This window comes from Montipora capricornis, chromosome 6 (assembly GCF_036669925.1).
Source record: "Montipora capricornis isolate CH-2021 chromosome 6, ASM3666992v2, whole genome shotgun sequence".
Lineage (NCBI taxonomy): Eukaryota > Metazoa > Cnidaria > Anthozoa > Scleractinia > Acroporidae > Montipora > Montipora capricornis.
In genome coordinates, this window is record NC_090888.1 from 10,674,865 (window position 1) to 10,699,864 (window position 25,000).

At 40.8% G+C, this 25,000-nt stretch overlaps 2 protein-coding genes across 9 annotated transcripts in view; one reads left to right on the forward strand and one right to left on the reverse strand.

The window, feature by feature from the left end:
- The window catches only part of LOC138051478 (5-hydroxytryptamine receptor 4-like), a 27,537-nt gene extending 3,702 nt beyond the window's left edge, over positions 1-23,835 (reverse strand). The window contains exons 1-2 of one of the 6 annotated variants that reach the window (XR_011132828.1): positions 23,226-23,835; positions 458-541 (exon numbers count right to left, since the gene is read on the reverse strand). Coding sequence is in view for 2 of the 6 variants with exons in the window: in XM_068897684.1 (XP_068753785.1) it covers positions 20,955-21,903; positions 23,226-23,242 (966 nt within the window). In the remaining 4 variants the exon portion in view is untranslated. Of the gene's footprint in view, positions 1-457; positions 542-2,128; positions 2,348-14,276; positions 14,609-20,854; positions 21,904-23,225 lie in introns of those variants that run through there. The other 5 variants (XR_011132827.1, XR_011132826.1, XM_068897684.1 and 2 more) reach the window with 5 other exon arrangements.
- On the forward strand, positions 11,082-19,840 carry LOC138051479 (receptor-transporting protein 4-like). 3 transcript variants are annotated; one of them, XM_068897687.1, is made up of 4 exons: positions 11,082-11,208; positions 13,914-14,267; positions 16,430-16,557; positions 19,276-19,840. In XM_068897687.1, exons 2-4 carry the CDS (start codon positions 13,934-13,936, stop codon positions 19,393-19,395), a joined length of 582 nt encoding a protein of 193 aa, XP_068753788.1. In that variant the 5' UTR covers positions 11,082-11,208; positions 13,914-13,933; the 3' UTR covers positions 19,396-19,840. The 3 variants fall into 3 exon arrangements, with proteins under 3 accessions (XP_068753788.1, XP_068753787.1, XP_068753789.1); XM_068897686.1 differs by lacking the exon at positions 11,082-11,208 and adding an exon at positions 12,186-12,334; XM_068897688.1 differs by lacking the exon at positions 11,082-11,208 and adding an exon at positions 12,194-12,334 and having other exon boundaries at positions 13,917-14,267.
- Positions 23,836-25,000: the final 1,165 nt, after the last annotated feature.

The following is a 25,000-nucleotide window of genomic DNA, read 5'->3' on the forward strand; positions in this document are numbered from 1 at the left end:
CACTTAAAATGGTTTCGCGTTGACAGACTTTTTTGCAAAAAAAACAAAATTTCGCGTAGTGCGAACAGGCCGTAACCGAAAGACATACTCGTATTCCAAAATTTTGATATTCCACCGTCTGGCTATTTCAGTAACACAACTTAACCCTTTAACTTCATTGTCTGTGATTTTATAACCATAGTCACGGATCTTGAATGATGTGTAACAGGCGTTATACTAGCCAACAACCTCATTCTTTTTTGCCTGTTTTTGTCACTATAAAATCAACCCTTTTACTCAAAAAGTATATTTTCTGGTGCTTGTCCACCCCGCACTTATCCCCGAGTTGCGCAACCTGTTAGATTACTTGTCAGCTACACTATTGATGAAAAGTTGCGAAAGAATTTGGGAAGTTTGTTCGCCTATTAAAACCACCGCGGATGAATCTGGATAATCAATATATTGTAACAATTTTTACCTTGGTTTGAGACGGACGAGGCTAGGGAATATCCAGTAATTTGCGGCCGCTTGTCTCTTGTTTTCTTTGGCCGGGTAGGACATTCTGCTCAGGCACAATAGAAGATGATTAAATTAGAGAAGCAGCCCACAATGCAGTCTTATTTCGTACACCGCATGTTGTTCCACTATTTTCTCTCGCAAAAACCCGTTGCATCAATTTTCAACGAAAGGAAACCAAATAAATTGACTTTACTGTAAAGTAAAAGCAATTGAAACTGACTTCCGATTGGTTTGAAATTAGTTCAGTTTCAGGGCGAGTTAATTTTGTGGGAAACAGATGGCGGATATCCGTCCCGCCGTTTGCTGGTTGCTTTCGGAACATCCAACATAATTGCTATTGGAATGCTCGACAGATATGCTTCGAATATTTGGGGTTTTCCGTTTTCATTGATGCGAAAATAACTACTTTAGCGCCGCTTTTGACCTTTTTCTTAACCTGGTTGAATAAAGGCTACGTAACAGGCGATTCGTGAACGGTTAAAAACCCTTTCTACGTAAATCGGCAAATGCAAAGAAGACGCACTTTTTACACCAGCCTTGATTTGAAACAGGTGATGCGTGCGAAATATTTGACAAAGAAGCTCAGGGAAATACACCATCCCTTTTTGCAAAGTTTTAGGAAATGCACAGCATCTAAGATCATATTGCATCGGCATATTTTCTTAACCATACCTAGCCGTTGGAGCTGTTGCATAAGTTCATTCCGAGGAGAAATACTAATAGCCTACCAAGAGACATAGCAGAATGTAAAGAGAACCTTGAAGAATCACTGGTATTATCAAATCCTATCGCATGAATCTCTGGAAAGCAGAAATACTAATGTTAAAAACTTGGAGTTTTCTGGGACGTTAATTTTTATTTTACATGCCGGATCTATTTTGGGGGAAAAAAATTTTGTGGGGAAAGCCAAGAGTTTTGTCGCTTAAGTGGGAAAAAAGTGGTCATACCAACGCCACCCTCAGGCTAACCGTAGGCGACCTATCAGAGCTTTGCATGGGAGAACGGAACAGTTAATTTATACAGTAGACTGCGAGCAGTCTCTCTTTTAAACTTTTGCTCTAGAATTATTGAATCGTTGAAACGAACGCGTATGTTGAACTTTCAATGGCTGAAGCATAGTTAGTAGAAGCAGCGGGTCTCAAATACCACGCGAGCTAAAAAACGCCTACGGTATTTGCGACCCGCAGTTTCAGCCATTTTGAAGTGTTCGTTCGTTTCAAACAAATATTCAAAGATTTAGTGCAAAAGGGAGCCTGCTCGCAGTCTATTTAAGTTAAAATAGGGCCGTTTCAATCTCATTATTCTTGCAACGTTAATGGTATTGTTGTACTGCTGAAATAAAATGCATTTCATACATTTAAAGCTACAGTTTATGAAACATTTTGGGAGCTGATGATAAAAAGCGAATGTTTGAGGGACGCTTTCTAAGCGGAAGACCCAGTTTCACCAGAGGGAAAAAGATATTCATTGAAAGGACTTTGTATAGTCGTTTTGTCATCTTTCTTTTTAGCTGTAATGTATCTTAAATAATAAAACGTTAGACGAACACTCACTTCTACCATTTGCTCCTCAAGTGAATTTAGAACAAAAGCGATACAGTAAGAGAGGAATGAACGCCTTACACACATACCGGGCTGCGATGATGGTATTGATGAATCTCTAGAATCATAGTCATCGAATCCAACGCCATGCTCAAGTCCTGATTTTTGTTCGAACGGGGACGGGAACGAGCTTCTGGTGTCCGAGTCTTCATGCATGTTGAAACCTTACTGCAGAAAGGACTTCTCGTTGTGTAGCGCTATTCAGTGGTTTAATCGTAGCAATTTTGGCGGCATGGCAACGGTTACAAACTTAATCAAATGCCGTTTCTTTGTCCAACCCTAGCCGTTGGCATCTGTCCAGCCCACCGGAAACTCAAAATTTGATTAGCTCCGCGTGCTCCGCGATTTTCAGACCGCAGTGTCTGTTTGTTCACTGAGATATAAAAAAAAAATCTTGTTTGCGGCGTTCGATAAAAAGTCCCCGCTCCGGATTATTGATGTGGTTTTTTTTAATGACTGTTTTCTTGTCATACTGAAGAGAGGGAACTCTTGTCATTGCTTCTGATGAAGTCGAACCAGTTCTTTGTATTTAATTTTTTCAATCAGTAAAGTATATTAAAGTACAATATCAGTTATCAGTAATACGGATTTGCTGTGGAACAGTATAATTATTGTGTAACAGGAGAAGTACAGTCCTGTTGGGAATGACACTACGTTACAATGACAATGAACTATTCTTGACCGACGCCAATTTATAGAGCAGGGTTCACACTTGCCAAGTGACAGATCGGCTTTGCGACGAGGGACTCTATTCAATTGCTTTGCTCGGCATAAGAACAAGTCGTGAGAAAAAAAATGACCAACACCTCTCTGTGGTCCATAAAAGTCGAAAATGGACAAGTTTTCATTTACCTCGGAAAAGAGAAACTGAAAATGCATCAAGTATATCGAAGGGTATTGAGAGTAAAAAGTCTCTTTATAAAGGGAAGGATTCCCTGCTGGTAAGAACGAATCTTTTCATTTGGCTTATTTATTGTTTTTTTTTTTTATCTATGATCGATAAGACGATGTTTTTGCAGTTCAAATTCGAACCTTGCCCAAATGGAACTCATACTAAGTGCCATTTAAAAGTTAAATATTTCGACCCATATGCTAGTGATGACATCTTTAGAGATATACTAGAAGGCCAGTCACAAAGATTTTGTGTGCCAGTTCAATCAAGCAATCGCAAGGGTAGAAACCAATGGTCACAATGCTGCAAATGTTGAAAGTGAAAGTTCCCAGATTACGAGCGTAGTTAGCGAGCGCCGAGAGAATGAAGAACCGACGACACTTCCACGGACAAAACTTCACAGAGAGACTCAACCTTTGATTCCAGTCTGGATAGAACAGATCTGGAGATCACTTATATCATGAGCGAAGCCAGCTCATCAGGTATGTAAAACGCTAAGATACGAGGAATTTTGTATGTGACACTTGCTCTCAATCGTTCTCCTGGAGGGGTGGCGATCTTGATCATTCCGAGTATTAATTATAATTGTTCATTATTGGGTTTGAGGTTGTGTCGTTTATATCGTTTACTTCTACGTATTTCAAAGGTGCTAGCTAACAGATATAACAAATCGTCCAAAATTCTAGTGTCTTCAATATGAAGGGTAACAAATCTAAAATATTGTCAGTATGCTTTAATTTTAATTATTTCTGTTTCGACCCACAACTTTAGCAGGCCTCAGTTAAAGATTTTACCTTTGGTGAGCTATCTTTTAAGAGTTCTTAAATTCTGTTGGTCGGTGATAGTCGATACTTTTGGGAGTGACTGCGTTCAGAATGTTCGTATGGTTTAATCAAAAGAAATAGCCCACAAAAGTAGTCTGGCATTTGCCACTGTTATTTCAGCCCCAATTTTGAGACAATGTTTGTTTCGCGGTTGACTCAGAAAACCGCCGCCAAAGACTCGCCCATGACCTTGGGGTAACTATTAGTTATCAGGTGTCGATGGAACGACTAATAGAAATGTGACAAAGAGGATTCTTGCAGGAGCAATGGGCGAATCCAAAAAAAAATCATTCAAAGCAAAAATCTCCCAACTCACAATTTGTTATTAAAATAGTTTGCATAATTTTTTTTTTGAGTTAACAATAATTAATATAATCAGCATTGTAATAAAGACGATCCGCAATTTTGTTTTATTTCAGATTCTCTTCTGCTTGCAAAGTCTACCTTGGCCTATGTCGTCGGCCACTTCCACATTTCAAGGAAGATTGTAATCGAACATCTCACTTTTGCTGCTGGAGAAGCAAGAGATGGGTTCTGTCAGGTGGCGTTCGACCACAAGTTTGTAAAAATACTGACCGCCGCCTACGACTGGATCGTCAGACACTCCAGTCGAGCTGGCGATTACGTCGTTGACCTCTTTTCAAAAAATGCTACTGCAGTAATTGTAAGCATGAAAAATTCCAGGCATGGAATATATTTTGATAAACCGGAGGACTTTGAGACCATACGTTGTGAGTTGGCGTCCCAAGTACAACCGCGTGATAAAGCTAGGGACGTCTAGTGAAATCATAATTATAAAAGCCAACGCAACAAATTTACGTATATTATAACTATAACAATATATATTATGAAATATATTCCATGCCTGGAGTTTTGTCTTTACCTCGGAGTAAGAGGTTGTAAAACTCACGAATGACGTAAGACAAAGAAAGGCGAGGCAAAAAGTTGAAAACAACGGAGTTCAACAAAACAATAGCACATAAAACAAAGAAAACGTGGTCAGGTCCTTACACCTAGGTAAACCCGGAATTTTTCATGCTTGCGTTTAATGTTTTCTCAATTTTAAAATACAGTAGAAATTTATTTTTGGTGTTTTTGAGATCCGTAGTTTGTCAAATCTCTAAATTCAAAGTAATTGAGTGACGAAAATATAAATTCTGTTGCAAATTTGTTCAGAAATTATGACGTTACATCAAAAAGTATGACACGTTTTAATCTGGATTATTCTTCTCTTTATGTTAAACTGTGGGCTTCAAAATTCGTACTCATATTTTCGTACGCATTTTCGAGAACCTTTGTGAATCCAAATAGTAACGCAACATTCCGAGTTTCGGAGCTCCATATTTAAGAATCTCGCAATTTTAACCAACAGTTTGTTATCCCTGTTCATTCACTTCAAAAAAGGGTACGAACTTGAGGAGGTGTTGCATGCTAGAAAACCTATACATTACAATTTATTTATTAGAATCTCGGATACACAGAAGCAGGGGTCCGAGTTTCGGACCCCTGGACTTCTAAATTTTACATTTTCATGTTTAGCGATAGTTTTTAACTTATTTTCATTCACTTAAAGCAAGGGTCCGAATTTCGGACCCCTAGACTTGTAAGTCTTCATTTTCAACGATAGTGTTTTTTTTTAACTTTTTTTCACTCAATCGAAGAAAGGGTCCGAATTTCGGACCCTTGGACTTGTTAATCTTAAGATAAATGTTCAAAGATAGATTTTTACTTGTGTATTCATTCACTTAAAGCAAGGGTCCGAATTTCGGACCCCTAGATTAATTAAGAGCTGTTCTGTTTTAGAAAACTTATTTCAATTTCAGATTAAAAGAACCAAGGGTCCGAATTTCGGACCCCTGAATTTAGAATAACCTTTTTTTTTTAAGGTTAACATGATTCTTAATCACTCAGGTCATTGATTTTTGAGGACAATAAAAATCACAACGCAAGAAAGTATATTTCTCAGTGATTGTTTTTTTCACTCCAACAGAATCGATAAAATCTGTTTTGAGAAAATGGAACGCCGCAAAAAACGGGCAAAAGTGGCGTTTTCTGTGGAAAAATAAGAATTGGAAAAAACTGAAAATAGTTTGGAAAGCGTTAGCTGCAATTCTTAGGTCAAACGACTCTTTATTACTTGAGTTACCTAACATTAAGACCCGACCAAACCCTTGGCGATCGGGCATTCCAGTCAGCTGCACCTTATCTTTGGAATGCATTACCTTCAACAATTCGCAACATAACGACATTGGACACTTGTAAGACTGCTGTTAAAACTCATTTTTTTAATTTAGCTTTTAAATAGGTTTTTCTATTCATGTCTCATTTTTAATTTAGCTTTTAAATAGGTATATGGTTGTAGTTTTTAATAGTTTCTTATGTTTTTAGTTCACGTGACAGTTTGACATAATTTTATTTTAAAATATTGTGAAGCGCAACTGAATATATTCATATAGAGGTCTGCGCTATATAAATGTAATTATTAATGTAATTATTAAAACATAAATTCGCGTTATTCTAATCGCTCTATTTCAACCTTTTTATATGACAAGGATGTGGTAATTTCTCAAAACTGACATTGATCGGAACGGCGTTTAATTTAGGGGAAAAACTGAAACTTTGTCGTCAAGTGCTGACGTTCTTAAAACCAGGGATGGCGAATGGTTCATCAAAAACTCTGGCTCTCGCAAAATTATAGTCGAATTTCACGGGTCTCGCAGTCTCGTTTTTTGAGCGGTTATCTGCGTCTCGCAGTCTCGTTTTTTATATGAAGGTGTCAAACAGTTTGAAGTCTCGGTCTCGCAATCTAAAAAGTCAAAATGCCTCGGGCTCGCAAAGAAAAACGCTGGTCTCGCCGTCTCGCAAACTCTCGCATTTACCATTCGCCACCCCTAAAACCTCAAATTTGGGTTTATTTCACGTTGTTGTTTTGTTGACGACGGCAAAGAAAAGGACAAAAGTACAAAAAGCACGTGCAGGGCGTGAAAAGCTATTGTTTTTGCCGGACTTTACTGATTAGAGTGTAATGAGAAGTGCTAGTTTTGTACCCCATATGAACCATGTGAGCACTTATATTTCAACAGACTTAATTAAGCGAATCTAATTAGTTAAGTAAATATAAATGCTGCACCGCCAACGTTTGTAAAAACGTAACCCTTCCTTGTACTTGTACATGTTCATTGCTGTGACTTTAGCATCTTCAGTTCCCACGGCCTGCTCCCTTCTGACCTTGTAGTTCAGTCGGTAGAGCAGCGGTGATCTAACCCGAAGGTCGTGGGTTCAATTCCCACCCTGGTCAGAGTTTTTCTCTGTCCTTGTGTGGGCCCATTTCCATTGTTAGGGCTAACGCGCACATGGCTCATAAGGGGTTCAAAACTAACACTTCACATTACACTCTAATCAGTTAAGTCTGTTGAGATATAAATGCTACATGGCCAACGTTTGTAAAAACGTAATCATTCCTTGTTCTTTTACATGTTCATTGCCGTGACTTTAACATCTTCAGTTCCCACGGCCTGCTATTGTTTTTGCCGTCGCCGTTGTCGTTGCTTAAGTTCTCCGTTAATAAGAACGTTCACCCTCAGCCCCAAAAATTAAACGTTCTTATGGAAAAAGAGTGAAGTTGTCAACAGCCCTGCTGGGTTTTTAAGTACTTAACCATTGAGTTAATTTGGAGCTGTCACACGAAGAGTAGGACTGATTCTGTATCATGATTTATTCAAGATTCCCGGCCGAAAGCGTCGTCGTGTATCACCCTCTTTAGGATCTGAAAATCTTTTATGCAATACTTAGCCTCGTAACTTAATTATTGAATATTCAAGGGAAATCTTTACCTCTATTTAACACTTATTCCGAAAGCGGGCGTTGGATATGAGATGGTACACAGCCAATGAGGCGCGTAGCGCCCAGTTAGCTTTAACGAGCCTCGCGATCGTATCCAACAAGCGCGAATGGAATTAGTGTGTTATTAAATTTTCATTGAATTCTGAACGCTTGGACACTAAAGCCAAGCGCTAACCGACGAGACAACCGATAACCGTATGACCATATTAGGTCATACGGTATATGAGCTGGTAAGCGAGATTGAGTAAACCAACCAATCAGGCCTGGGTTGCTCGAAGCTTGTTTAGCGCTAACCAGCGTCATATGCTATGGAAACCTATAGATGGTTTTCACTTGACGTCACAGCGGCCATGTTGTTGCACAGAACAATAGAAAAAACATTCTTTTGGGAAGTGGAGTTTATTATAGTGCAAAACATGAGCCATGATTTGCTACTGTTTTCTGCACCAACATGGCTGTCTCATCACATGATTGAAAACCATCTATAGGTTGCGATACCTCAACCAAACGTTAGTGCTAACGAGGCTTCGAACAAAAGATATAACTTTAGGCAGTAGAAAAAATATTTACAATCAAATTCTCTGAAACATTCAGTTTCAAAGAAAGAGTTTGTGTGAGAACAAAATGAACTTCAAAATCCCTTATTTCTTGTTTCAAATTTCCCCGGTGCAACCATAATCTTGAGTAATTGGGATTTGTTATGCCTACCTATTATATTGTTCCTACATATAAAAACGTTGTATGTTCGAGCAATTGGGGAAACGTTACACGTCGTAAAATGACCTTGAGTCTTGCAAAACATAAAACTTCAGTTTAGTAATTAAGGTACATTACGAAGGCAGGTAGGCAATATTCAGTTCTGGAATTCTCTTTTTGGAGCCTGTTCCAAATTCCTCTTTTACGAAATGCCAGACGAATAGTCTCTCGTCAAAAAAAAAAAAAAAAAAAAAACTCGACGTCTTCCAAGTATGTGAGCAGCTGTTATGCGCGTTTACAACAAAGGATTGCAGACAAGTGTTGGTTTATAACATAATTTGTCTATAGTGCCTGCAAGATATATGTGGTATGTACCCATGACACCGTGTGACATACGTTTGTGTCCTGGGGCCCGTTTCTCGAAACTCTCGAAAACTTTTCGGGCCCGAAAAGCCATTTGTGAAACTGCCAACCGCTTGTTTTGGAAAGCCGGTCTTTTAACATGTTTTCAAGCCAACTAAAAGAAAGATGTCTGTGAAGTTTGATGACTTACATCCTCTCCGTTCTTGAGATACAGAGGGAATTATGGCACCCGAAAATGGCCCGTAAAGTTTCGGGACTTTCGAGAAACTGGCCCCTGCTCACACTTAAAGCGCCCCCAATCAGCGAGTAATGATCGTCTGGCGTTAGCCCGGCAGAGTAAAAATCTGTAAGTATCGTTCCTTGGTGTGGAAGAGTTAAAATGGCCGCCCCGAGTTTACGAATGATCTTTGCCGTGTTTTTTCACTCTCCAAATGAGCCAATCAACAGTGAGATGACGTAATACTTGCATGCATGCATGCAATCGCGAATCATTACTTGTGTGGTTCTAGTCAACGAAGGGGTGAGAAATAGGTATGATATCTAGATCTTGTCCACGATAAAGAGATTCAAATTAGAGTATAGTAATACATTATATTTTAAAATAACAAGCTCATCTTGGTTGGCAAAAGTGCTCTACTAACTGGAGAGAGAGTGTAAATAAAAGCAACTTATCTGGACAAGTTGAGCAACTATCTTCTTACGGACACCTGAAAATTCAGGTGGCTTCAAATTCGAACCCATCATCTCTGCAATGCCTCAGCAATGCTCTGCAGGTCAATATAGTCTGCACTTCAAATAGGTACATTAATTTCAAGCATCGATTCCTTTCACAGTAACACACTGAGCCCAACAGATTGTCGAACCTGCACCCAACTGCGTGGCCTCATAGCTCAGTTGGTCAGAGCATTGAACCGGGATCTCAGAGGTCATGAGTTCGAAACCCGTTGAAGCTCCATGAATATTCCAGAGGTCTATAAATGACAATTGCTTAAATTGTCCAGATTAGTGCGAAGACCATATCTCCCTTTCGTCTATAACTCCCACTTAAAATGCATACATTTATTTCCAGGGGCGCAGCGTCCATATATGCACGTACGCCCGTGCGTACAGCTCAAATTCGGGAATCCTTATTCCATGGAGGTATTACATTTTTTAGTCATTATAAAATCGGGCCAAGTTTTTTTAAATTTCGAATAAAACTGGTGTCTCTTTGTGTGAGTATTTCCAGTACCTTTTCATTAACCCATACCGGCCTGGCCCAAACGGATCCAACATCAACCAAACATTGTTGGACGGTGTTGAAAAGTGTCGAAAGAGGTGACCTAAAGAATGCAACATGTTGGATCCAGAATTTTGGACTCAAGGGTCTGGAACCAAAATCTTCCCAGAATCCTCAGGAAACAAACTTTCGCCATGTTAGCGTTTTCAAGTTCCTTTTAAAATTATCAATAAAGTCACTATCGGTGATAGCAAGAGGACGGCTGTTCCAGAATCTGGGAACTGCAACAGCAAATGCCCGGTCTCCAAAGGTCTTGCACCATGTAGGTGTGAGGAACCTTGAGAAGACCCAGGGCATCACTGCGTAGGGAGTAGCGTCCAAGAGTCTTGACTTGCAAAAGATCCTGCTGATACATTGGCGCCATGCCCTAGACAGGTTTGAACACAAGAAGGGCTATCCGTTCGAAGAGAGATTGCTTAAGCTCTCGTCGCTCAGACATCAAGACTTTGCTCGTTCACCATTTCCTGTCTTGAACTGACGTGGCAACGCGCGAAACAGGAAATTCGTGTGTATAAACTATGACGTCACAAAAGCATTACCTTATTGCGTTTCGTTTTAAAAATGCTTCATACAGTCTGACTGATATTGTTGGCAAGGCATTGCTCTGGGCGAGCTCTGTTTGCTGGGACACAAATAATACCATATATGTTTGGGATATTTTGGCCAAGCCCGGAAGTGAAAACTGCAACTAACTGGCGGGGTTTCCCTAAAGGTCACGTCACACTCAGCATAAATCCATTTATTTCCTCCGGGCAATAAATTTCTTTTGATTCTATCGACTGTAAATACGCGACTTTATCAATTCAGTCGACCGTAAATATACAATTTACACGATTACCGAAGAAATAAATGTAGTCTTTATTTTAGAAACGGAAGTGAAAACTGCAACTAACTGGTAGGGTTTTCCCTAAAGGAAACCTTGCATTACGTGAAAAGTAGAATTTAAAAATACACCATCAGATGTGTTTTTCTTATCGCTAATAATTATTCGGTAAAAAGCGGGTAATTTCCCGGAATTCCGAAAGCGAAAGTTTCCCGGAAAGCATTATGACACAATATGTTGGCACAGGTGCAAAACTATAAATAGGACACTTTTCTTTGAAACAGCAAACTAAAATACGAATAGTCTTATATCAAGGCTGGAGTTGAAACCGAATCAGCTCGTTCAGGAGCGAAGAAATTAAGGAAACAACCATCAATCAACAGCTGCAGGTAAGAAATTAGTGGTAAAATATTGTTGACGTTTCCGATAAAAATATCGTGGGTTGTCGGCAGCAACTCAAAGCATTTCCTTTTCATGTAGGCTCGAGTGACCTTCTTATTCCAATGTTTTCACCGACAGATTCCCGATATGTCAATAGGGAGTTTAAGATCTACGACCGCGACGTCGAAAAAAAAAATCACCTCAAAACATAACTTTGCGCTCTCGCAAGTTTTTTGCGATTAGTCGATCTCGTTCACAATGTGGACGAAGTATCCGGGTTCAGAGTAAAAATAGCGAATGAATTCACATTTGTACGCTCGCGTTGCCGTCAAAGCCTCATATTTGGTAGTCATGTCATTCTTATAATGTTTGTAGGCAGAAAAAGATTATGACTGAAGCAATGTCCATTGTTAAATTCTCTTCGTAGGTCAGTAGCATTAATTTAAGAGGTCTTAAGAGTGTTCTAGGATCTCAGGGGGTGGGTGAAGCGCTTCCTTCTCCTTTCACACGTTGAATGTAAAATTGCTTAGAGTCTCTGTCCTTCTCGGATAAGGACGGGCCACGTCTCACAACTCTAAGAGTTTATAAAATGCGATGTAATATGTTTATCACTGCAGTTTGTTTATTATTTTTGATCAAGTTAAAAGGGCCGAAAAACAAGAACATTTATACAAACAACTGTCTGTATAAGTCTAGATCTTGTGATAAAATTGATTAAAAAGACAAACGCAACTAGATTCATTTTGACAACGTTTCGACATCGTCCGATGTCATCGTCAGGCAATTAATTTTATTCTTTGATGTAGAACATCAAAGAATTAAAACCATCACTTAATGTGCAGTCAGACTCTGTCAGGGCAAAACTATTTACTTAGATTTCACATTTATTTTTAGCGTACTATTGTATATATTGTTCTATTGTTCTATTGTTCTATTGTTCTTGTACTATAAGTTATGCTTCATCCGATTAAAATTCATTGCCTAACTGTCTGTATGCAACATAACAACTGTATACCAGAGCCGGGATGCGGGGAAATAACCCCTGTTCGACAATAAGGGGGTTAATGACCCTCCTGGGATGAGTAAATATGCGGAGGTATTGCAAATGACTCTTGAATCCGAGGGTAAATAGAGGTATGTTATATGAGTAAAGGGATGCTGTTCTTGTTATAGACCGTATTCATAAATGGGGGCTAAGTAATTATTTTTTTGTCTTTATGGTAATAATCCTCACTAGCTTCGTTAGCACGAACAAAATTCAAAAGAATCTTTGCTCCAAAGTGAGGCTAGAGAGGATGATTAGCACAAAGACAAAAGAAAAATTTCTTGGCTGCCATTAGAGCGGTTTTCAATTGAATGTCGAAAGTAATTAGGCAATTGCATTAGTTCTGCATTACTGCACTCAGTAATTGGTTCAAAGTTCTCGCGCCATTTCCACAACCAATCAGAAGTGAAACCAAAACCAATCGCTTCTTGTGCTTGCACATTTTTCCGCGCTTTGTGCTGGCTACGTGTAATTACTTCGAGTTTTGATTGGTTTACTGGATTGTCTCCGTCCTTTTTGATTGGCCAAAGTAATTACTTGGTTTTGGTTTTACGACACTCAATTGAAACTTGCTCTATGAATACGGTCTATAATAGTGATGAATCAAATTTTACTTTAAAAGGAAGTGAATTATAATGTTTTTAGTGCGAAGCCCGAACGACGGAGAACTGTTAGGCTTAGAATAGGGCATGATACCTCAAGTAAGCAACGTAATATATCCTAATCAAAACTCCGGTGTCATATGTTAATATTCCAAAGGGTCGGACACAATATGATGCCTTACTTGACGCAAAAGAGGTTGAAAATTCTTCGAATTCTTTGTTAGACCACGCGTAGTGGTGGATAAGTATCTCGAAATATTTCATCGAGGTAGGTGAATCTACTGGCCTCTCGACAGCAACCTGGGAAATGTCGCTGCCTACTACCTTAAAGATAATCTGTGGTCGATATCCGAAATCGTCGACGGCGAGAGTGTCGCGTTCTTAGCGGATCAGTCCGCCATTTTGGAAGTTCACATTGTGCGGACGGACGTACGAGCTGCACAACAATTTTGTCAAAGGTAAAGAATTCTCGCTACGTATTAAAAGGAAGTTTTGGTCTACTTTGTTGCTTCTATTTTATCTGGAGGGAATCTACGTGCCTGCTTAACAACAACAAGCACATTTATGGCAACTAAATTACTATGTGAGCAAATGTGCCTTTGTCGCTTTTATTTTCCTTTGCTTTTAAGATTGGCAAATGATGTTAAAATAAATCCCATTGATCAGCGCTCTGGACCAAGGCCACTTCCTGTTTTCACCGTACGTGCTCGTACGTGCACCGTAAGTGCTCGTACGTGCACCGTACGTGCTCGTACGTGCAAGACTTCGCACTAACCGTTCCGTACCGCTCGTTATTTAATGTTTACGATCAAGTTGAAGTGGCCGAAAAGCAAAAGCATTCAGTAGTGATGCTTTTCACAAAAAAGCCAGCCAACTAAGCACCAAACTGTGAAATGCCCCGGAACATTTTAAACGAAACCTGGAAACCTTTCGCTCTAAAATGTCGTGGCCGCTTTATGTCAACATGGAAGTCAGGGTTCTCTATTAAAGCAATTTTCTTAAAATGCATCTATTGCATGGTCCACAGCATGTCTGACACCATTCAATTCACAAATTGTTGTTTCAGAAGACCGGCTAGCAAGAAAAATGGCACCTCGGTCTGATGAAGACTTGTCCCCTCATTTCGAAATGCGAGCCTACTGGCATGACACCTTTGACCAAGTCTTCCAGGACTTCCATCCGGACGAGTGGAAACTGGAGCCAACAAAAGACGCTATGCCAAAAGAGTGGAGAAGGTTTAAGGACAGTGCCAAAGTCAAGTTTGTCTGCAACGAGTGCCAAAATTCTTGGACTTCAATGAAAGGACTAGTGATATTTTGGTTCAAGAAAATTGATACAACAGATAGAAGAGATGGTTTAACACAGCAGGAAGAAGTAGACGAAGAGACTAGAGTTCCTTCAACTGGAGATAAAAACGTCTGTATGTACCTTTAGCTTCCCTAATAACGATGGAAAACCCCGTTTCCTGTCCACCGAAGTACTTTTTCGAGAGGTTAATAGGAAGTTCCATGAAGATAAGGCGACGGCGTCCGCAATGATAGGGACTTTAAGGCACCGTCGACGGAAGGCAACGTTGACGAAAACGTAGCTTTTTTGTATCGGCGAGAGGATTGGGGCTAGCAAGCCCCAATCCTCTCGCGGCTACAAAAGAGCCTTCTCGCAGGCTAACGAAAACGTCACTTCAAAATATAACTTTGCACCATTGTAAGTTTCTCGCGGTTAGGCCATCTCGTTCGCGTCGTACAGTGTGGGCGAAGTAACCTAAAAATAAATGAATGAAGAGGGTAGTTTCTAAAGAAACTGTGGTACTGCGTCGGTGGGGAAGTAGTATACAAAAACTTGGTTTTATCAACGGAGTTGATAATGTAAATTGGCCACCGTACAGAGATTCTAAAAGCTAAGATCTCTGCCAATACATTATCAACTCCGTTGATAAAACCAAATTTTTGTAACCTAAAAATAAATTGGTACGAGCGGTTTCAGAGTAAAAAATATAAAATGAAAGATTCACATTGGTACGCTAACGGTGTCCTTGAAAACCTCAATTTTGGTGATTTCACATCGTTATTGTGCAGAGTACAGTCAGCCTATGTTCTAAGACGCGTGCCGCACGTGCAGCACGATTATTTTTCCTCTGTTAACCAATGTTATTGTTGTTTTGTGGCGTTCTCGTTGACAACCGCGTCGGAGATCTTAGGCTAGTTTCAAACGTCGAGCTACCGCCGTGTCGAACTGAATTAAGGAATTTAATTCGACGTTGGCATGACAGTAGCGCGACGTTTGAAACCATTGAGTACGGCAACTTGAACTTAGTTCGACACGACAAGTAAATTCGACAGGGTCTGTCGTGCTTCACGGCACTGGCTTGGTATGATTTCAACAAGTGGGAATAATGCACCAATCAAATCGAAACTTCAACATCCCCCCGCCGTGCAAACCCCGGGCATTCCCCTATCTTCTGTGCCCGGGGAGTCAGATTTCAAATAATTTTTTTTTTCGGGCGCCGAAGTCGCTAACAGCCACGTGTTTGGACGAGATGGAAGAGTTTAAAGGAAGAGATATAGCATTTGTGAGAGATTGGCTTTCAAAAAGGGTCTTCAAAAGTTGGGGACAGAGAGACAAATCCGACGACAGGGTAGGGGCATTTGAATACTATTTTGGCCCGCGGGGGCGGGAATTTGAACGATCCAATGTTCAAAAGTTCAAATGCCCGTGGTTTGCCCGGGGGGTTGGGGATGTTGAAGTTTCGAGTTGATCCGTGCATAATCACGAGATTCTTACGATAGCGCGAAGTCACAATTTGAAGTGACGTCATCGTCCCTTCTTAAAGTGGGGACTTTATGATCTAAGAGGGCGTCGTCTTTGTTAGTCTCCTCCGCAGTCGTTTCTTGGATGTCACGCAACCCTCCCCGCGTGACGCCCCGCCCCAATAACGGCTGCGAAGGATACTACGTCTTTGTCGTGTTAATTTCATATTTGGTGATTGCACGTCGTTGTCATGCAGAATACCGAAAAACAATATGTGGTGAAATGCGTGCCGAACGTGCAGCACGATCTTATTTCCTCTTTTAACCAATGAATATATTATTGTTTTGTGGCGTTCTCGTTGACGACTGCGTCGTATATCTTAAAGCTGGGTAGACACGAGTGGTCATGTTGCAGGGACAATTGTGCAACACCAATTTGGGGGTGAGTTGAACTTCATGGGACACCTTGCGGGGATAAAATCATCCACAATTTCTTCCAACTCGAGCTTGAAGAAGAGTCATTGTCCGCCATTTTCCTGCACCGCTAATTAGCTGAATAGCTTTTTAAGTACCCAGAGGCAAACCAATGGCCGGCTGCACGACGTGTACGACGTTACAAACCTATACAACGTGCGACGAACAAGCGAAACAAACTTCGTTAAAGTTTCAAAATTGCCTGTTCCGTTGTTATACTTTTAGATACTGTAGTCACATAAAAAAAAATAGCTCGATAGAAAAATAGTGTCCCCATCTTATGGACAGCCTTAAACACGAGTCCTTCGTTGGGCAAAGTTCTCTTGCTTATATAGCTTCTGTTTCATACTTTTCATTCAAGACTCCTTGCGGTTCAAGTTATATGGTCAGCAGTGCAGGAGTTGCAGTGATGAGGATTTCCAGCTACCAAAATGGTATAAGGAGGAGGTGGAAAAAGCCCTCAACAACGTCCACCGAAAAATAGGAGAGGTTAGTTTGCACCCTGGGTCTCCCGCGAACGTCATCACTGCGGCAGAAGCCAAAACGCGGGGCCGGGGCCGGGGCCGGGGTCGGGGTCAGGGTGTCTTTCCTTTTCCAAATTTTTTGTTTAAATTTTTTCGTTCAATTTTCCTGGACTGTTATTTTCGAATGACCGACACCTGTCCTTCTTTATGGTGGAAAAAAATTCCAAAAAAAGTAAGGAACCTACGGAAGCTATGAAAGCTCTTAAGGGACACCTTAGTTTTTCTTCTAAATAGGACTTCGTGTTTTTCTGTTTTAACATCGATGTTGGTTTTTGCGAGCATCTGAGTATGTCTTTCCGAAAATTCGTAAAATCGGAGTTTGTTTTTCAAAATTAAGAGAATTTCCATAATTGGAGTTTATGGAATATACGCCAACTGCTAAAGACACTGAAACCTCTCTGAGCTCCACCCTTAAGACATGTTTAAGTCGCATTCTAAGATGGTAGTCACGCAGTCACGCAACGTCCTCATTTGCTGGTTTGTTCGTGTTTTTGTCGATGTTGTTGTCTGACTTTACTACAAACGGTTTGTAGTAAAGTCAGACTCGCACAAAAAGTCCATTTTCAGTCGGAAATTCTCTTAATTTCGAATAACAAACTAAGAGTTTCCGGGTATTCCTTAATTTCCACCATAAAGGATGGAAAGACGCGAAACATTTGAAAACAACATTACAAGAGAATCAAAACAAAAAAGTTGGAAAAAGAAGACCCCCTGACCCCGACCCCGACCCCGACCCCGGCCCGGCCACGGCCCCGCGTTTTGGCTACTACCCATCACTGCCCAATCTCATGCTCCGGGTCAATTCAATAAAAAAGTGACAATTGTAGTGTACAAGTTGAACGCAAAAAATGGAGTTCAATTTGTTACGAGTCGTTGTTACAAGACTCCGACTAGTAATTACAGGTGTAGCAGTACACCTGTAGAATTTGGTTCGTGTACAATTCAATAAAAGTTTTATTACAGGGGTCCCGACTTGTATGTTTACAAAGGTCCAACTTAAAAATTACAAGTTGCTTGGAGAACCATTGAGATACCGAGTTATTCGGTAGCCTAGAAAGTTTGAGGAAAGACGGTTGTTTGACATTGAAACTCCACGTGGATTTCGGGAGAACTATCGCCTCTCTGTCGAAGCAGTGGACCAACACTTACACAAGTAGTTGGACTTGACACGCGTAATTTACATCAGTAAAAACTACAGGTGTAAACTCAACAATAAAAGAAAGGTGACACACGCTAACACCAACCCGGTGTGGCCAACACATCACGTATGCACACAACCATATCACCTGGTCAATTAGCAGCCATGGACAACTGTTTCGGCCTTTTAGGCATCATAGGCATGACGTAGCTAACATACCGGACAGGTGTGTTTAGCACCCCTTTAAGTGGCAGCTTCACATGCCATACATGTGGTAAGCTGGGTTGGGAATAGCAAAGCTGTTCTCCCACGGCAAGCAACAAACCCGCCCGGTATGTTAGCTACGCCATGCTGATGAGGCCAAAAAGGCCGAAACAGCTGTCCATGGCTGCTAATTGACCGGGTGAAATGGTTTTGCGCATGCGTGATGTGTTGGCCACACCGGGTTGGTGTTAACGTGTGTCACCTTGCTTTTATTGGTGTAAACGGAATTGACCACAGGCCCTTTCCTCTCATGTGTACTTGAAAGACTGGGCCTTAGTTTGCCTGGATCGAGATTAGCTTTTACTCAGGATAACTGCCACGACAACCTAAAGGTTTTGGCCACAGGGCACCCAGGATAAGCGCTGAACTGAATCGTTGAGGGAGGACGGTTGTGCCCTTGGTTGAGCTTCAATTCATATGGGATTGTTCATTAAAGCTATCTTGGAATAAAAGAAGTCCACAGGGGGCTAATTTCTTTCTGTGAAGTCATACTTCAACCGAAAAAAATTTGCAAAGTTTAATACGAGAGCGGCCTCGGCTTAAAGTGCAGGGCCCCGATATTCTTAGGCTAGATAACTTTATCCAGTACTAGATAACTCAGTTACCGACTGTTGCAATGTGTGAAAAAATTTTAGTGTCTGCTTACGTAACCGGGAATGTGCACACTCTAAGCACTTTTATGTGGAGGCTTGTATGAAGACCTTAGTCTACGTTTAACGTGGAGTATATTTATAATCTGGATACTGACTCATCCACTGGACAACTGAGTCAGAGGCGCATACTCCCCAGAAGTGTCGATCTCTTTCGTTTGTCGTTGGCCCATCAGTTTACTGTATGATCTAAATTTAGAATACGGGTCCCGCCAACCAGATTGGGCCTCATGACACAACGTCTCTGATTGGTCTTCAACCAATTAACCACACGAGGGAATGCTCTTGCTTAATGCAAAAATTATTTACCAGAATCACGCAAGGTAAACAATACCGCAGGAGGAACCCATGAGTAGTAGCTTGCCTCTCCCATACAAGCCCTGAGAGTCAACCTTTGCGCGTGTATTTCAATTTTTAGAACGCCACGAGTTCTTCGGCTCTGCACCAAAACCTGGTTTAAAAATAGACACTTTTCTGTACCAGATTCTAACTCTTGCGTAATACCGTAAGGGACTCTTGATAATACATACACATGTTGTTAAAATTGCATTCATGGAAAACTCGGAAAAAATCCGAGTACCAGGTGGGATTTGACCCACTACTCTGTATAATAAATATTGTTGTTTTACAGCTTTTCTATGATTTCAAGAAAGAAGAGCGTAACACCAGCAAACGACATGGAAGGCCAAGATGGTCACATGACTCCAAACGGTGCCAAGCATGCCAGGAAGGGCAATGTAGCCAAAGTTGACAATGTTGGGTTTGCGTTGAGGTCCCCGTTTAGTTCGTCACGCAACGTTTGGAGAAGACGTTGCATGACGTAGCAAGCAAGGCCACAAGGCGGGGAGCATTCCCAATGGAGATGGAAATATTTTTTCTACTTTTTCCCACTTTGTTTAACTTCTTAGTCTGGTAGTCTAGTAGTTAGTCTCCTAACGAGCCCAAAATTAGAAGTCTTGAATCGTGAAATCCGTCAATCAGTTGCTTCATTTTATTGTTTTTAGCTAATTCTTCTTGTTTTCAAAAAGTTTTAGTTGCTTTCACGTTGCATCTTATCACTATCCTGCATGTTCTCCAGTCGGTCTGAAAATTTTTAAAGAACGTAATAAGATTGCGTTATGTATTGGTTTGAAATTGAGTTTGTCAGATAACGAGCGCAAAATGTCTTGAATAAAATCCGTTGATCAGATGCTTTATTTTATTGTCTTCAGCTAATTCTTGTTTTCAAAAGTTTACTGAGCTTGCATCTTATCACTATCTAGTCTACTTTGCAGCCGTCCTTCGGATGTCACGCAACATCTGTTGCGTGACGGTTGCAAAGGAGACTTGTCACTATCCTGCATTTTGTGAACCGAATCCAGTTGGTGTTAAAAATGTGAAGGAATTAAACGAGATTGCGCTATGTAGTGGTTTCAAGTTGAGTAACGATAGCCAAAATCATAGTTATGTAGGAGCAAGGATGGCACAGTTGGTTAGTGCGGGGCCTTGGTGCAAGAGGTCCTGAGTTCGATTCCCGGATCTCGCATCATTGTTTCGACTTCTTTCCTTTCCGTGTAGCTAAGTAGCTTTAAATACCCGTAAAACGGAGCACTGATGGAGAGGGGGGAGTAAAATGAGCGCACCGTCGACCTCAGGTTTGTCAGTTGAATTACTGTTACGAGTTATCGACGTTAAATATGGTTGCTTTACTTTACTTTACTTTTATTTCTCTGGCCAGACAGACGAAGACGACCAAATGTAACGGTACAGTAATGTCTCTCGCATGTCAGCGCAGACGCAGACGATCAAATAAACCAATCATATTGAAAAAAAATAATGCAGCCGGCGTTAAGGGCGGGAAAACGCGGACGATCATTTGGTTTCAATTGTGATTGGCTGAGAGGTATCGCAGGATATATATTTAAGGCAATCTATCAAGTAAGAACAATAATCAACGATAGTAGGTTAGAATGACACTTCATCATTTTCAATTCCGTAAAACAGGGGTCGGATCTCATTATATGGAAAAAACTCTTGTGAATCATCGAAACACCATATTCTAACCTACTACCGCTGATTTTAATTCTTAATCGTTCATAAAAAAGCTATTTTTAATATTTTGAGCAATAGCCGATCTACGTTGTATCGGCTCTTGATCAAAATATTAAGCTTCTCAACTTGTAATTACGCCGATCAGATCAAGCCACTGATACAACGTACACAGACAGGAAGATTGTCCACGGTTGCTTGCTTCAAAACTCTGAACACACTGAGTTGTCTTAAATATCGAATGTATGGCAAGATCATTCTTTGTTCTTGGCCTGCTTTCTCTTATTTACAACATCTTAACAGCTGTCTTATTCCCTGTCTCATATCTTGACACCAGAATGCATAGATTGCAGGATTTATGGCGGGTAAAGTATACACCAAATACAGGAACAAAGTGAAAACGTTCGAATAGACCCTGAAGCCTTCGTAAAACTTCCACAACGTTAGAGTCACAAAAAATGGAAACCAACTTAGAAAGAAAGCACCTGCTATTGTCACAAGCATTTTGGCGGCCTTCAATTCGCTCTTCATGTTTATGACGTGGTTTCGTTTTGTAGAATTCGTCGAAGTAAGGGAAAATGACCGCACTCGTTGGGCGTGGTCTGACGCAATTTTGTATATGCCGTGGTAAATTAGAGACATGATTCCGAAAGGAACCACAAAAATCAATACCCATTCAGCGCCCATGTAGATAATCTCGTAGGTCAAGTGACTGTCATAAGATTCCTCCAGTAAGCAAATAACAGTTAACGGCCTCCACGTCAATGGAGGAAACGCCAATGCAACTGCGCATGCCCATATTACTGCAATAGAGACCAACACTTTCCTTTTGCTTACAATACTGGGGTATTTCAGCGGTCGGTAGACGGCGAAATATCGATTTACAGCGACAGCCGTTTGAGTGAAAGCCGACGTCAAAGCGCAGAGGACACTTGAGGCTATGACCACATAACATACTACATTGTGCGGCGGGTTCCAGTTTCGGTTTATTTTTCGAGTCACGTTGAAGCAAGTTTCAAAGAGGGTGAAGAGGAAATCACTGACGGCTAGATTGGCGATAAAGATATTGTCGATTCTCTGTAGGCTTCTGTTGATACAGATTACAGCAAATATAACTATGTTACCCAATAGGGCTAAGACGATGATGGTTATGACGTATACAATCTGAAGGTACCACAAGACCGAAAGCTTCCCTGATGATCCTGTGACCTCGGCGGAAGAAGGCATGATGCTGCAATAAAAAACAAACAAACAAAAAAAAGAGAGTGACTAAAAACACGAAGAATAGCGGTTTTATGCAACAAGAATTTAAAAATCTGGGAGTAAGTTTGGAGAGTAGCTATTGATATATTTAAAACTCATTAGTAATTCATGAGCGAAACAACCTCTCATGTCACGATAAAACGTCATCTGCAGGAGTTTTAAAATTGATAAAACACTCCTCATTAGAGAGAATACCAATAAGGCTTAGCTTGTTTTTCTTGCATGCTAATGTTCTTCTCTCACAATTTGAACCTTTGGTTGGACTCCAGAGGAACACGCTTTTTGTGGAAGGTTTTTGAAGCAGTTCAATAAACTCGCAGGTGGGGTTATATCGCATCTAAAACCACTCGTCTTCGTCTGATGACAAAACACCTCTGCTCGTTTATTAAACAGTACAGCTAGGAGTAATCATTAATTATGAAGAGCGTTCGTGGGGACAAAATTTGGGTTCTGGAATATGTGAGGGAGTATGTATATGATGTTTCCGTCCTAGTGTACATCCTAATTCGAACGTGAGCATAATGTCTTACTTAAATATCGATACATACGTAATTCTGAAGTGTGCAATAGTCTGCGCATCTGACGTATAACGTCATGCAAAATGGCGCGGAAAATGCAGACGGTCGACGAAGGTCACCCTTGAAACCACAGGAAATCCAGGTTCATAAACTGCGTTCTCCTTCGTCGAACGCAATTACCCCATCCCACTCACGGTCAAGAACAAACAAAAGAAACAACGGAGCCTACTGCCCGTAAGAACGTTCGTGTTTAAATCTTCCCACAATGGAAATTCTGTTGCGGACATTCCCTGCCAAGGGGGTCTTCCTTGTTCCCTTTAAAAAAGTTCCTTGAGATTCGATCCTTACTCTCGATATCAATTCCGAATTCGATCTCTCGTGTTGAATTTAATTTGTTTCTTTGTTCCCTAGCCTACCACGCAGTCGTTTTTTTAGGAGAGTCGTATTTCCCATCCTCCCAACAAACGCCTCCCGAAAGCAGCACTGATTTCTTTCCTACAGTTTGACCTGCGAGGCGTCGAGGCTAATCACGATCTAGTCATTGTCTAACAACGGCCATTCATTTAATGCTTATGAAGAAGTCCGTGACAACTGCTATGTTGTTTACTACTGAATTTCCCGCTTAAGTCGCCCATTTCAAGGATTGTTTGGAAATTTGTCATTGTATAGATTTGCTAAAACTTGTTGTCTAAAAAAATGTTAAGATCGCTTAATCTCTGGATAATTTGCAGCATCTCGTCAGAGTGGACGAACTAATCTTTCCTTTTCTTACCTTGTGAAATTCATCATGCATGGCGTGGTTTGCTTCCTTTTGAATAACGACGACGTTGAGTTCAATCAACTGTTCAATCACGTACAGGTCTACTTGACTACTTCTTCCTTTGAAAATAAACCAGTAAAGCGTCTCTCAATGATTAAGTTTTCTTGCTTCAGCTACAGCACTGGATGATCTTTCGTTTTAATCCGAGAGCCACCGTGAAAGACATAATTATGCAGCATTCGGCGCAACTCGTAGACCGTGTTTTGGCTCAGCTGCTTGCTGCTTATGACAAGTAAAATAAACATCAGTGGTTTGAAGTTTCGCTTCCACCTGCTTTGACTGTCTGTCTTATTTTGTCATGATAAGGGGCGGCACTTGAGGGTGGCGATCACGAGCGGCTAATTTTAGCACATGGATTTTCTGAGAAAAGAATCTCAGTTAAATTATGCGGGTTGTACCTTAATTTAACTTCTTTTTCTTTCACATTTTCAGTGATAACTGGGAATGATGCCTTCCCATTTCATTTTTCGAACGACTGCTCCTATTAGCTTGCCCCGCTTTCGAACCCATTTGAAGCCAGGATTGCAATTAGCCATGCATTACTTAGTTCAGTCAAAGCGCTTTGTCCGTGATGGTTATCCTGTTGAGAGAAGCAGTGCTTGATTCATTTGGCCATTTAAAGCACCAGAGTTCCTCCCCTACGCTTTGATGACTGGCCAACAGGAAGAAATGTGTTCACGTACTAATTACTCAACAAATCAAGCATTTAATTTTTCACCGTTTCTGCGTCTTGAGCTTTTATAGGCTTACTAAAACGGGCAATACAATGATCAATCGTATGTAACAACAAACTGTACATGTGTGCTCTGTGATTCTTGTCGCAAAGCACTTTTGAGCATATTAGAGAATTCCTTTATCGCCTTGGCGTCATGTCAGTTGCTTATGCCATGCCATCTCTTTTGTTGCATTGACCGAAAAATGGAGTGGCTGGATAGAGAAATATATACTAGTCCCTCACTAGGTAAAGTTAACTTGCTTATAGTAAACTCTGTTTCATTCAAGACTCCTTCCAGTTCAAGCTGTATGGTCAGCAGTGTCAGAGATGCAGTAATGAGAATTTCCAACAACCACAATGGTATGAGGAAGAGGTGGAAAAAGTACTCAACAATGTCCATCGAAAAATAGGAGAGGTTAGTTTGCACCCTGGTTACCCCGGGAACGTCATCACCGCCCAGTCTCATGCGCAGGGCCATTTTTCTCATCCAGCTTAAAGCCGAATGTTCAGGGAACGAACTTACTTATAATTTCATTCAGAGGATAAGTTGCTATCCAGAGTGTAAAATGTACTTTGCGTCAAACATTGGCAAAGGTTTTCAAACACGTCTTTACTTAGATGTATGAAGGGGTAGTTTCTAAAGAAACTGTGGTGCTGCGTCGGTGGGGAAGTAGTATACAAAAATTTGGTTTATCAACGGAGTTGATAATGTAAATTGACCACCGTACAGAGATTCTAAAAGCTGACGTTTCGAGCGTTAGCCCTTCGTCAGAGCGAATCGAGGGATTATGGGTTACGTGTAGTTTTTATAGTAAAGTAGGAGCTACGCTATTGGTGATAACATGGCAACGTGAAAAGTAGGAATATATTAGTTAAATGAAAAGCGTTCGTTAATACCGTGAGGATTAAGGGTGCCGATTTGAAAGATGAATTTTTGTTCCAGATTCTTGCGGCTTTCCGTCGTACCTAGATGTAGGGAAAGGCCGCAGATAGCCATGTGTTTTTTGGAGTG

What these genes read in the sequence shown, in the direction of transcription:
- LOC138051479 (XM_068897687.1), top strand. Translation starts at nt 13,934, where the DNA reads ATGGCACCTCGGTCTGATGAAGACTTGTCCCCTCATTTCGAAATGCGA. An exon ending in AACTGGAGATAAAAACGTCT is followed by an intron (nt 14,268 to 16,429) that starts GTATGTACCTTT and finishes TTTTCATTCAAG; the next exon opens with ACTCCTTGCGGTTCAAGTTA. An exon ending in TCCACCGAAAAATAGGAGAG is followed by an intron (nt 16,558 to 19,275) that starts GTTAGTTTGCAC and finishes GTTGTTTTACAG; the next exon opens with CTTTTCTATGATTTCAAGAA.